The sequence below is a fragment of the Microtus pennsylvanicus genome, chromosome 4, assembly GCF_037038515.1.
Source record: "Microtus pennsylvanicus isolate mMicPen1 chromosome 4, mMicPen1.hap1, whole genome shotgun sequence".
In the NCBI taxonomy this organism is placed as follows: Eukaryota; Metazoa; Chordata; class Mammalia; order Rodentia; family Cricetidae; genus Microtus; species Microtus pennsylvanicus.
In genome coordinates, this window is record NC_134582.1 from 90,292,741 (window position 1) to 90,306,778 (window position 14,038).

Consider the following 14,038-nt stretch of genomic DNA (forward strand, 5'->3'; position numbering starts at 1 on the left):
AACATCTCATGTCCATAGGGAAATGGCATTGTTTGTAGACTACTTTACAGAAAAGGACATGGGAGTTAAGAAGCCCTAATTTCATGTATCTAAAGTAAACCATGTGAACTAATTAATAGAATCTGGGAGTGTGCTCGAGGATCATTCTTATCTGCTTAGGGACATTTGTTTTCTGCCCCTTGTTCCTACTCCGTTCTGTTCTAAGAAACAACCATGCAGGCAAGAAACACCAAGAAAAGTCTTCGGCAATGCATCTCTTCCATGCACATCTTCTTCCTAGTATTTATTACAATGAATGACATCAGTTTGTTATGGCCATCACATCATCCATGTAGCAGGGAGCAGCTACATGGATGATAGGTTTGGGAGACTAAAGGTCCCAGTACTGCAGGACTAGGGACCAAGCATTGAACTTGGTCATATACTTGCATGACCCCAAGACTGATGCTGTCTGTCTTAGTTAGGATTTCTGTTGCTTGAATAAAACACCAGGGCCAAAGTGAGGATGGGGAAAGGGTTTGTTTCAGTTTACAACTTCCAAGGAACACCAGGGCAGGAACCTGAAGGTGAGCAGTGAAGCAGACGCCATGGAGGAGTGTTACTGAATAGCTTACCATGGTTTTCTCAGCCTGTTTCTTGTAGAGAACCCAGGACCGACTGCATCACTCACAATGAGATAGGCTTGACCACATCAATCATCAATCCAGAAAATGTACCACAGGTTTGCCTACGAGGTCAATTTAGTGGGGGATTGTCTCTATTGAAGTTCCAGCTTCAAAATGACTCTAGCTTGTGTCAAGTTTAACTAAAATTAGCTAGCATAGTGCCCTAAATTGATTTTAACTGTGACAAGGTGAACATAGCATAAAGTCAACCATTTTACTCATTTGAAGTGGTGTCAAGTACATTCACATTATTTAGCTATTCCTGTACCCCCCACCCAGAACTCTGAACCCACTAAACAACACCTCCCCGGGTATCCCTTCTCTGCCCACCACGCACACTTACCGCCAACCTTTCTGTCTCTAGGAATCTGATGCCTCCCCCTCTAAATGGAATCCGTGTGTCCTTTTCTCGCCATAGCACCTTCAGGGTTCACACCGATGTTGCAATCTTCGTTCTTTTTCTTTTTAACGTCATGTTTTTACTCCACCCTTCACCCATCAGTGGCCTCTTGGGCTGTTTCCACCTTTGGGCAATAAACTCTAAAGCATGGTTATCTTTGGGTCTCCCATTTCAAGTCACAGAGCGTGTTACTCAGTGGCAATGAGGGTACACAGGCGATGATAACCTGTCCTAACACTCTGAAGGACTGCCTTAGAGTTTCCCTAGCCAATGGCAAAGAGGGGATCCAATTTCTCCTTATCCTCCTAAACAAGTATGTCCTGTGGTTTGATTTGGTTTTTTTGGGGGGAAGGGGGGTTTAGTTTTGATAGAAGCCATTCTGTGTAACAATGCAAGGGCTCATGACTTTGATCTGCATTCTTCAGATGTTAGTGACACCTGACATCATCCTTGTTTATATTCTGTGTAGGTTGTCTATCCAAGTCACCTGTCTGTTTCTAATTAAATTGTTTGGGAGTGTTTTTTAATTAGGCAAATTATTTATATAGTCTACATGTTAGCCTATTGATATATATATGTTATTTGCATATATTTTTCTCCATCCTGTAGATAGCCCTTCTACACTGTTGACTGTTCTTTTTAACTAAATTTTAATCATTCAATTTTATCAACAAAGACTTGGGAGCCAAATGTTGGCATGAAAACCTGCAAGCTCAAAGAGGCAGAGAATGCGCCCATCTGACCTTATTCCTCCACTGATGTCCCAGAAAGAGCTTTCTCCTACACCAGCTCAAACAAAACTTCTCAAACTAAATGTTCCTCTCTTCTGCTTCCTGTGTGCCTCTCTGTCCATCCTCTTGACTCCCTCTTACTCTCTGTGTTTGCTCCACCTCTTGACCTATGGTTGACTTTATTTAATCCTGTTTACAATATTCAAGCAGAAAGCCCTTGGATTAAAGGTGAATGCTAGGGCTCAGCCACACCACAACTAGAAACAGGTTTTTCCAGTAAATAATGCAATCTCAGTGTGATCAAATATCTTGCAACAGTTGACAGTATCCTTTGATCCACAGAGATGAGCCTCTAAATTCCCCACTCTAGATCCCCTTTGCCCCACGCTAGGCCTGGGCCTAAATATTAGCCCTTGTCCACAAAACACTTACCAAACTGAATGTATTAGAAATGGCAGAGATTACATTCAGGTTTTTGAAAGCTTAATTAAGCACAAAGCTTCCTATTTCTGCCCTCCTCCTGTTGGCAGAAGCTGCTCATTTGTTCCTGGCTTCCTAAATTTGAAATAACTACCCAGAAACTTTATTATTTAAAACATCGCTTGGCCAATAGCTTGTGCATATTTCTAGCTAGCTCTTATATCTTAAATTAACCCATTTCTACTAATCTGTGCATCATCACGAGGTCATGGCCTACTGACAAGGTTCCAACATCTGTCTCCTCCAGCGGCTACATGGCTTCTTCCTGATTCCACCTACTTTCTCTCTACACCTCTGGATTTCCTGCCTGACTTTACTCTGTTAAGCCATTGGCCAAAAGCAGCTCGATTTATTAACCAATAAAAGCAACACATATATAGAAGGACTTCCCACACCACCCTCTGATAGACAGCCATGTTGTAATTCTGTTTCTCAGGCCTGTCAGACTCCCACATGGCAGGCACTATCTTATGTCTCTTACACATGAGATACATGGGTGGCAAACACCTGGTTCGTTGCAGCCATTCTTGCAGTATCCTGATGAGGCTATGCTATTTGGACCCCCAGCCTACACCAGCAGTTAATACATGATGGAGGTGATGTAGCTGGTAGGTGGCAGACTGAACATTTAAGTCACAGAGTCCGTGTCCAGATCCTCTACACTTAACAATCGTAAGCCACAGCAGAGGCGACATCAGCCCTTAACACATATTCTGTGTTTTAAGTTATTTCAGACTTTGGCATCTCCGGTGCATTTGGCTTCCAGCGGACCGCATTTTTAGTTTCCACTTAGACATGGCTTCTCTCCCAGCGTTTCTTTTCTGTCCCTTGGCTCACAGGAACAGCTTATAGTCTATCCTCACATGAGTAAGTTCTGAGCTTCCCTACCAACTCATCCATTCCTACCCAGTACTGGCTGCCTACGAGTTTCTGTGAGCTAAAGTTAGGGATAACACTCAATCTCCGGGCATCCTGCTTTAGAGCAGTGACGAACCATCCCTACCCGACCTGTGTCAACAAGACTTGGAGAGCTAAGAGAAGCTTGTCCTCTTAGGTACCAACACCCAGGGCAGCACACATCACTCCTTCAGCTGCAGGCTACAAAATTGACACTGTCTTCACAGGTCCAGTGTCTCAGGCAGCTGTCCATCTCAGAAAAAGCAGTAATGAAGTCACGTGCTCACATTCCCTCCTTCGCTGATGATGTGTGACATGCTTCTGTCCTTTCACTGAGATGAATCACAAAGTACCAGATAAGGAAAAGGCTGACTCATTCCATGAAAAAAAAAAAGATGTTTTATTGAAACAAGTAATGACCCTAGAAGATGATAGACTCCCTTCTGTAGATCTGCGGGAGCACTTCAGGTGTTGACAAACGTTCCTCGGGACTGGTTTTCACCTGCTGTCTTCCAGCGTCCTACTGAACCGGAGGGGAAAATAGCTTGTTGGCCTCTGTGGTCCTGATCATTTTGACATCTTGTTCATGCAGGATCCTGTGGCGCTACTCTCAGACCGGAAACTGGGTGTACCCTGTGTTTGCCTCCCTCAACCCACTGGGTATTATCATCTTCTTCTCGGCCAGTTACATCCTGAGTGCCGGCATCTACTTGCTTGGAGAGAAGATCAATCACTGGAAGTGGGGTCAGTGCTTCCCTCTCGCCCTCAGTCCGCAGAGATCCGTCTTTCTTACCCACTCTCCGATCTCCACCCAAACCTCTCGCCCATAGTCCATAGAGATCCATCTTTCTTTTATCCATTCTTTACCTAAACCAAAGGAAAGCTTACTCCAAGCCAGAAGGCACTGCCAGGTGTGCCTTTGTTATAGAGCTCAGGTGGGGTCTATGGAAAGTAGAAGAAGAAAAACCTGGTGCAAGATGGCATTCCCTTGGAGAACTCCAAGTGTCCCCTCTCTTCTGCCAAATAATATCTCATTTAACTCAAAGACCGAATATTCTTTCAAAACTTTAGGAACCAAAGAATGAGGTATTACCACCCCAAACATGAGGGGGGGGAATCCTAGAAGGGTCTTCGCTCACCCCAGGGAGGGCTTGGGGGACAGGAACTCTTAAAGTGTGAATTCCTTTTGTCCTTAAAAAATGTGACTCTCGTTCTGAACTGTAAGAGATAGTTCATTCTGAGCCAAATGTGAGTAAGCACGGCCCAGGAGACATGGATTCAAGTTGCTCTGAATGATGTTCTCCTCCTTGACTGAAGAAGGTGCACGAACTTGCACAGTCACAAACAAAGGACAATCACAAATCAACGCATTAAACCAAACATTGACGCATTGATGGGGACAGCAGGTGGGTGGGCCCATGGGCTATGGCAAGATGGGGGAAAACTCTGCTATAGGTTACAGGTATTATCTGATGATTATTAGTTTAGGGGCTAGTGGGAGTAAGCAGTCTGTCAAGTTATTCATTCCAAAGGTTTTATGTGACAGTCAGAAGAGATGGTAGGCCATGGTAGGCCAGATGCAGAGGCAGGCAACAAAGAGCTATCAAGGGGAGGAAGGATATCTCAGGATAATTTTGGTGCACAGTTCCTGGAATTTAGGGGTGGTAGTTTATGTTTTAATTCTGCAAGGAGACACGCAGAAATTCACCTTAGTTTGGTATATAACAAAGCAGAAAAAAACCCTGTAGGCACCACCCCCATGCATTCAGCTACCAGCAGTTCTGGTCCATCAAACAGAAATGGCATCTCCCACCATTCTCTGAGTTTACGGGAAGCATAAACTTGTGGATGCAAAGGGCGGGTGGTGTCCAAGGGCCTAGAATGAGCTATATCTGAAGAGAGGCTGAGACCGCTGAGAAAGAAACGGTCAACTTGGCATTTACCTCTCTTGGAAGATTTAGTTTATGTTTTTGAATTAATTTATTTTACATCACAATCGCAGTTTCCTCCCCCTCCTCTCTTCCTATTCCTTCCCGCACCTCCCTCCTGCCGCCACCCAATCCACTCCTCCTCCATTTCTGTTGAGAAAGGGACATAAAGGCAGTGTTTTCTATGAAACATTTTAAATGAGACGCTACAAACAAGCAAACCAAACTAACTTAAATTGCAAAAACAAACTCCTAAAACCAGCATTTCAAACCCAGAATTCCAGTTCTCAGGGAACTCACTGGGAGTGGGGATTGGGACTGCAAATGTACTGGCATCTAATTCTAGCAATTTCGGGGGCACTTGAATTTCTAGGTGAAGATTGCTGATGACTCTCAAAGATCTATAATTCTGAAAACAGAAACAGGAGGGAGGGAGGAAGGGATGTGCAGATTCCATTTGGAATCTGATGGTTGGCAATGCAGATAAAGAAAGCTCAGTTACTTAGAGATTATCAAGAGCAGTGAGTCTTTAAAACAGTTGTATTGAGTTTGTAGATGATTGATGCTTTAAGTCGTTTCTTTGCAATAGTAAATGTTAAACATCTTGAATTAAAATATAAACTATCCCTCCTGAGTTCTAGGGATTCCCCACCCTCTGATTTCTGAGAGCACTTACACACATGGCATACATAAAGTCACACAGACATACACACATGCACATACATAAAAACAATAAATACATTTTTTTGCTGTTTTTTTTTTTTTATTTTTAGCCTTGGCTGTTCTGGAACTAACTGTGTAGACCAGACTGGCCTTGAACCCACAGAAATCCACCTGCCTCTGCCTCCCGAGTGCTGGGATAACAAATACATTTTTAATAAAATAAAATCTCACTGTGTTTATTATCCTTCAAATCCCCAAAGCAGCAAGCTCCTAATAGACCCCAGTGCTTATCAGCACACGGGCTCCCACTAACCAAGAACCTGCACGTGACATACAAGATGGAGATTAGCATAGACAGTGGTATGCCTCTTCTCTAGCTCGGCACTTCTGAGAAAAACAGACAAATAGGCGAAAAGGCTTACACTGCATCAGACCGGAATAAAAATTACGTTTTTTGTTTTTTGGGGGTTTTTTTGTTTGTTTGTTTTGTTTTGTTTTTATCATTTACTGCAAAGAACCAAGTGATGAAGAAGAAAATGCAGCGAGGGCAGGCCGTGGTTGACACATGCCCATAATGCTTTTGCTTTAGAGAGCTGAGAGGCTGAGGCAGGGAGATCGATCACAAGCTCAGGGGCCAGTCCAAGCTACTGCATCAAAGTGGGTGAAATGCATTAGAAGAGAAACTGGAGCCCTCGAAATTTCATTGGCGGTTAATGTTTTTAAATGGCTAAAATGCAACAGGACGGACGGTTCATGCGAACCTACACCCTTCCTCTCTACTAACAATATTTTAGCCCTCTCCTGGCTTACAGAGGAAAGCCCGGCCCTCAGAACGCAGATTCTCTATGAGTTGGTTCCTGTCTTAGTGTTTTCTCATCCTCTTCCAAGTCTCCTTCCATTCCTTCCCTCCACACGGGTATCGCTCTTGCCCTCATGGATATAAGCTCCCCCCCCCCAGCTCCAGCCATTGTCTGGCTCACGTTTATTCATTTATTTCAATTTATCTCTAAGATGGCTGCCCTGATCTGCCCAGGTTTGACTCAGTGTCCTTTTCGATTGTTCCATGGCTCTTCCTCCATCTTTTAAAGGCCAGACCTATGTTTCTTTTGTGATAGCTTTAAGTCTTTGTCTTTGTAGAAGACTTTGAGTTTCCTAAGGGTTAGGATGCCTTAGTCATCTTTGACTCTCTGTCTCTGCTATCTTTCCCAATGGCTCAATCAGAGCAGGTAGTTTAAAAGGGGTGGGTTTTTTTTTCTCTCTAGGTAGGAAGAAAGAATACTCACAAAGGTTTTCTGGAATTAGCTGTTAGGACAGTAGCTGTAACAGTTGTATGACACTGGGCTAGGAGTTGGGTGTCTAGGCAGGTGGGGGTGCAGTGTACCCACTGAAGAGCTGTTGAAGAAAGAGGCGCATGTTGAAGCAGGGCATGTAAAGCAGCCAAGATCACTGGAATAGCCATCTGCACTGAGCTTCTCCACGGCGGTCCTCTGAAGCCAGAAAACGCTCTTTACATTTTCCATTTAACAGCTCCAATGAGTGCAGTTGTAGGCATACAACTGTCAGTATTTAAGGAGTCAGTAAAAATAAAATTGTCTTGTGTTCTGACTCCTGAAGTCATAAAGACATGCGTGATGTCTGTAGTCATATAGGCAAGAGCACTTGTCTTGCCACACCAGCAGGTGATAGTGCAGATTGGTTTTAAATTCTCTCTGACATACATGAAAGAGGATGAAGAAAAGACTAGAGAAGTCGGGGGGGAGGGGGGCAACCCTCTGGCTGCCAACTAGGAGGCTTTTCACTGTGAAACATTCCTTTCAATCAAAAAGTACTCCAGTAACCGACTTTATTTCCCACTCAGAGCTTGAAATCCACTTTGTAAATGTCATCTATGGAAGATAGATGGCCTCTTAATAAGTTGGCAGTTTCCATGCAATATAGAAGCATGATCAGAGAATAAATTTTGAAGACATAAGGGAGCCTGGAAATTGCTCAGCTCTGAGAGAATGCAAAACTAAAGACCCATCTCATGCCTTGGTGTGCTAGAAACACAAGAAAAACACTCTTTCGGAAGAAATCAAAGCATGTAATTCTCTACAGAATGAAGTGACTCAAATCTCCACACAGAATTGTGTGGGAAGGTACCTTCTCCATGGGGGTGAGTGTATTAGTCGGCTTTTCATTGCCATAATAAAACACCTAAGACAGTTAATGTTAAAAAGCAGAAAGTTCTATATGTGCCTCACTGTTTTGGAGGGGTGAGTTCTATTGATTTGGCTTCCGGTGAAGGTGACATATAGGTTACAGATCATAGTGTATTTTAGAGATCAAGCAAGCTAATACATCTCACACTGTAAAGAGACTAATCGCTCAAAGCTAAGGCAACTAACAGTCCTATGAGAATTTCTCCGTAACCCCAATAACCTAAAAATCTCCCACTATGGTCTACCTACCAAAAGTTTCATAACCTCCCAGCAGGATCACACAGATGCCAATACTTTAATCGCAGTGAATGCTTGGAGCTAACTCAAGTCATACCCATGACATCGCAGTGGACATGTGGCCATTCCCTAGCATTCCATCTAGCTACTTAAGTTTGGATGGAGGAGACTCTGATGTAGAGGAGACACCCTCCTCTCCCAACAGAGCTTAAGCCATCATTTCTGCTTCTCTCTGAATCTTTGTACTCTGCACTGGGCCCGAGGAGAGAGGCTATGATTACAATCAGATACAAGAGGTGGGGCTTGAAAAATACGCAGATAGAGAGAATGTTAGGACCCCTGAGAGTCAGAGCAGAGCAAACATCATTGAGAAATGTATATTGATCAAGCCTTTGAATGTGAAGGATGCTGCTATTCAGTTGATAGAGGCTACTTAAAGGGCTAACATACATACTCAGCCAAGAGAAGGAGATGCCATTGAATTTAGAGCGTAGAGGAGACTACTGGGACAGGCATGGTGGTCTGCACCTTTAATCCCAGTAGTGGGGCAGAAATAGGCAGGGATCTGTAAATTCAGTGTCAGCTGGGTCTATAAGGGTGAGTTCCAGGCCAGCCAAGGCTACATCATGAGACCCTATCTCAAAAAACAAAGAGAGAGAGAGAGAGAGAGAGAGAGAGAGAGAGAGAGAGAGAGAGAGAGAGAGAGAGAGAGAGAAACCCGAAAAGAGTTACTGGGAGTTGGTGTGACTCACATAAAAATGAAAAGAGAAAATTAATGTAATATGAAACCTTCAGGCTCAGTAGGACTGAAGCTCTCCTGGAATAATTGCAACAGTGTGAATCGATCGGAGGCATGAATGCAAGTATGCTCATAAGGATCTTGGGATCAGGGAGGCTATTTTTAAAGGAAATCAAGGTGACTGAAAGGCCGCAAGTAGGACTTCAAGATACCAGCCACCGCCCTAGAGAGATGGCTCAGTGGTTAAGAATAATGACTGATCTTCCAGAGGATCCAGGTTCAATCCCCAGTACCCATATGATGGCTCACAGTCGATAACTCCAGCCCCAGGAAATCCAGCAGACTTGCAGTATATACTGTTTTTTCTGTGTTTGTTTGATTTTACTTTTAGCAGTGCTTGAATTGAACCCAGGGACTTGCACCCCCTACCTCTGAACAATATCCTCAGCTACAATGTGTATTGTTGAAAACAGAAGTGTTGAAAATAACCTGGAATTTTTTATGTGTTTGTTTGCTTTGCAATTAGCATACACTGCACTATGTTCTCTTGTGGCATTTCCATACATTTGTTGTGGTTGTTTCTTCTCCCCTCTTCTTCCCCACCCTTCTGTCACCCTGGCTGCATCTCCCAATGCTAGCATTCTACTCCCATGTCACATGGGTCCCGTTACCCTCTCCCCTTCCTTAAAACCTTCCTTTGCTCTTGGTCCCTTTTCTGATTGTGAGACCCATGCCTTCACACAACCCACTTATACACATGTACATAAAAATTAGAAGCTGGTATCTACCTATGAAAACTTGTGTTGGTCTTTCTGAGTGTGGGTCACTCAACAGAATAATTTCCAGATTCTATGTCCTGGCAAATTTCATTTTTTTCACAGCTGAATAAGATTCCATCATTATGTGTGTTATATTTTTATTATCCACCCATCTACTGATGAGCATCTAAATGCTCCCATCTTCTAAGCTGAGATTAGAACAGTGATCAACATGGATGAGGAAGCATTTCTATGGTAGAATACAGTCTTTTTATATATACCCAGAAATGGTATAGGTATACCATGTGGTAGTTACATGTTTAGAATTGTTTTGTTGTTGTTCAGAAACCTCCATACTGAATTCACCATGGTGACAGCAGTCCTTACTTCCTTTAGAAGTGGACAAGGGTTCCTCTTTCCATATATTCTCACCAGAATTTGCTATCATTTGTTTCCTTGATCATAGCCATTCCAACTGGGGTGAAGTGGAATTTTACTTTTATTTTGCCTTCCTTGATGGCTAAGGGTGTTGCACATTAAAAAAATGCTTATTGACTGTTTCTTCTTTTGAGAACTGTCTATTTGGTACTTATAGAGTGATAGCTTTGTTTTGGGGGGAGTTTAATTTTCTGAGTTCTTTATATATTCTAATATTAATCCCTGATGAAGCATGGCCGGCCATGCTTTTTTTCATTCCGTAGGCTGTCTGTTCACTATCTTGCTCTCTGCTGCCGTGCAGCTTTCGGTCTGGGATCTAGAGTGTGAAACCATTCCAGCAATACCAGACCAGAGAAATCACAGCTCTGATTCCCAGTTCTATTACCAAAGTAGAACCGATAGTATTTGGCAATAGATAGGATGGATAATAAGCTACAGAGAGGTTATCAGTTCCAAAGCTTGTGCCATCATTAGTGATAATGAAATATGGAGATACCAACTTGTTGTCTAAATGGAACACTCTAGAAATGTTGTGCATGGCTTCCACCGAAGGAGGATCCTGTACTATGCTTACTTGCATATAATACTTACTATGCGTCAGTACTGATATAAATTGGTTGGGAGAAGTCATAGAGGACCCAGTTAGGTAGACTACCACTCTTCTTGTTCCTCTCTAATCCCGTGCAGTCCTTTTGTCTCTCTCTGCAAAGTCTCTGCATTTCCCTATGGATGTGTGCCGTACACAGCACTCACCCAAAGCACCAGCAATTGGAGGCATGGCTGAGTTCGCCATGCAAACCAACAGCATCACTGAGTATCTGGCTAACCGCACACTGAGCTCCAAGTCAGGAGATTAGATTGCTCTTGTCCGTTTAGCAGTAGTGGCTGTTTATTAGAGTTCTTCTCTCCTGGAGAGAAAGTGTTTTTGACTTTCCACTGCCCCATCAGAGAGAATCTCTACCCACTCAAGAACACCCATTAGGGAACCTTGTCTGAGATATCTCTGTGTCTGTTGGTGCAGGTACCACAGTGAAGCCACGTATGAAGAAGAAGTGACGACACACTATTTTCCAAGAGCCATGGAAGAAGAAACATAAGAACTGGTCATCTTTCTATTATTCTCATTATTATTGTTTCTTTGGGGATCGGTGGTGGAATAGCATGGAGAGATACAAAAGACAGAGAATGATGCATAAGTTTAATAAAGCCTATGAAGGGAGCTTCGCTTGAGATCTCTTGGCTTTTGGAAAGGCTGGTAAACAATTCCTGAAGTCTCAGAATCCATTGATTTTGTCTGACCTCCATAGAGGATTGTTTCTGGCTGGGGAAAAAAAAAAACTAAAGAAGCCTGGGTAAACTTGCTGGCGGACTTTAGAGAAGGGGTGCGGGGAGAGGAACTCATAGCCATCTAATCACTATACCTTCGAGGGGGATGGTGAGGACCCAGATGACAAGTTGTTACATTGTCAAAATCATTGTGATGTTGGACTACCAGCACACATGACTATTCCCAGCATACCGGATGCTAGATCAGCAAGGTCATAAATTCAAGGCTGGCCTAGGCTGCCGAGTAAGACCCTGTGGTGGTTTGAAAGAAAATGGCCCCCAAAGAGAGTAGCACTACTAGAAGGTATGGTCTTGTCAGAGTGGATATGGTCTTGTTGAAGGAAGTGTATCGCTATAGAGATGGGCTTTGAGGTCTCACATTTGCTCAAGCCGTGCCCAGTGAGACAGATCACTCTCTGTTGCCTGCCTATCGAGATGTAGGGCTCTCAACTCCAGCACCATGTCTGCCTGCATGCCACGATGTCACACCGTGATGATAATGGATTAAACCTCTGAAAATGTAAGCCACCCCAGTGAAATGTTTTTCCTTTATAAGAGTTGCCATGGTCAACATGTCTCTTCACAGCAATAGAAACCCTGACTAAGATAGACCCTGCCTTTAAAAGACCAAAAAGAGAAGAAAGAAGAAAAAAAAATTGCTGTCACATGAAGGCAATGGTGTCTACCCCCAGATCTCCCAATACCCAGTTCTGGGTCATTTCTCAATAGTTCCAACTTCTCTAAAACCTAAGTATTTTGAGAGTTAATTGTCTTCAATGATTCCTGGCCTGTTTTCTCCTAGCTTAGAAGTGTAATGACTTAAAAGCTGCTGATGGGGTCTGTCTGTCTGCCTAGGATGATAGTGCACCCACTGGAGCCGTGAGAATAATTTATATTAAATGGTGAGAAGTCCACCCTCTTTCAGAACACACATTTGGGGCAGGAATTAACATGGAACGTAAGGAACTGTCAAATGGCTCTTCCATTTGAATACTGATTTGAATGGAGGCGTGGGAAAGTTATCGTGAGATCAATGTGTGTAGTGTATGCAAAGAAGACTGTAGCTGGGAAAGAAATGCCAAGGGCTGTGATGGCATCCGTACAAACTGATCAGGTGACTCGCCAGGGCTCCTGAACCCTTAAAGTTTCCTGGTGGGTTGCAGGTCCTTTTTTCTCATTGTTGTATCCACATTGTGCATAGAACTGGGTCTTGTTAAAACAGTTCCTTTTAAGAGTATATCATACATCTTAACCATATTCACTTCCTAAGAACCTCCCCTTTCTTCCCCTTGCCAACTCCTGCTTCTCCTCCTCCCCTACAACACACACACACACACACACACACACACACACACACACACACACACACGTATGTGCATAGCTCCATCTACCTAATGTTATATAAGAGAGGCTGGGTAAAAGTAGACACCCAAAAAGATCCTTAAGGAATTATAGACATATAGAACAGTGAACTAGTCTGATATCTTGGGCACACACCCCAGAGAACGACTACCAGACTAAGGCAAGTACCAAGAATCCTGTTTAGTTTTGTTTCTTTCTCCTAACTACAGTGGGAATATGAGCCTCCAGATTTTTTTCCTTTAATCAGGAGCTCCACCTGCTGCTGCTCTGAACTGCCTGGAGCCCCTGGTCTTATCAGAGCTTCCCCCCCAACACACACCCCACCCAGCAGTTGTCAGGGTGGAAACTCCCTGCTCGGGAAGCTCACAGGGGACTGCCCAAATTTTCCACACCCCGAAGATGACCTGTGCTGCATTCTTCTCATGGGCATATTTACGCACCTGTCCCAGAGGAGCCCATTCTTGACTGTCCTGCCACCAAATTAAACCTCCACGTCAGCATGGCCGGCCACCGTGCAATTCTGTCCTAACACCAGAAATACCTCAGCCCCGTGTCCCACTGGGCTCATTCAGAATAAGCAGACAGGTGCTTCTTGGAGCGGATATAGTTAAATTACAAGCCACAAGACACTTTGGAATGAATGCTGATTAAACATTCATGAAAAGACATATAGCATTTGCTGCCTGCATAAGGCTGCGTTATGGGCCTTAGTGGTTAGACTATGATAATAGCAGGAGCCAAAGGATGATGTCAGCAGTCATATTTGAACAGTGTCGTTCCTAATCACTCCCATTTTAGCCTCACCATAGGATGTATGCGGAAAATGCATTGGGTCCCCATTTTACAGTGCGTTAGGCTGACCTTCTGCTGGTGGTGTGCTGGTGAATGTTTAATGACCACCAACAAATTAAGCTCCTAATTCACGCTGTTGGCTCCTTTCCATGGCATAAACGCTCCCCTCCGTGATCGCTTTTTTTAAACTATCAAGATGTTACTCAAGTTGGCAAGAGGTGTGCCCAACCCTTTGGTCCTATAGAGCCTGTTTCCAGCAAACTTCTGGATCCAGAAGGGCTTAAGGTGGGCAACCGGTCCAAGTTCACATAATTGATTCCCTAGCCCACGTCCTTTCCTTTTGCTTGCAGAGCAAAATGGCAACGCTTTTTAACAAAACTCATCCCATCTTGCAGTGCTATACAGGATAAAGTGGTCAAGC

General features: G+C 43.7%; 1 protein-coding gene across 3 annotated transcripts in view; it reads left to right on the plus strand.

The window, feature by feature from the left end:
- Window positions 1–11,356, plus strand: part of Adtrp (androgen dependent TFPI regulating protein) — a 79,546-nt gene extending 68,190 nt beyond the window's left edge. For all 3 annotated transcript variants that reach the window (XM_075969826.1, XM_075969828.1, XM_075969827.1), the window contains 2 exons: window positions 3,766–3,917; window positions 11,159–11,356. In XM_075969826.1, the coding sequence (XP_075825941.1) occupies window positions 3,766–3,917; window positions 11,159–11,193 (187 nt within the window). In that variant the 3' untranslated portion in view covers window positions 11,194–11,356. The remainder of the gene's footprint in view (window positions 1–3,765; window positions 3,918–11,158) is intronic.
- Window positions 11,357–14,038: the final 2,682 nt, after the last annotated feature.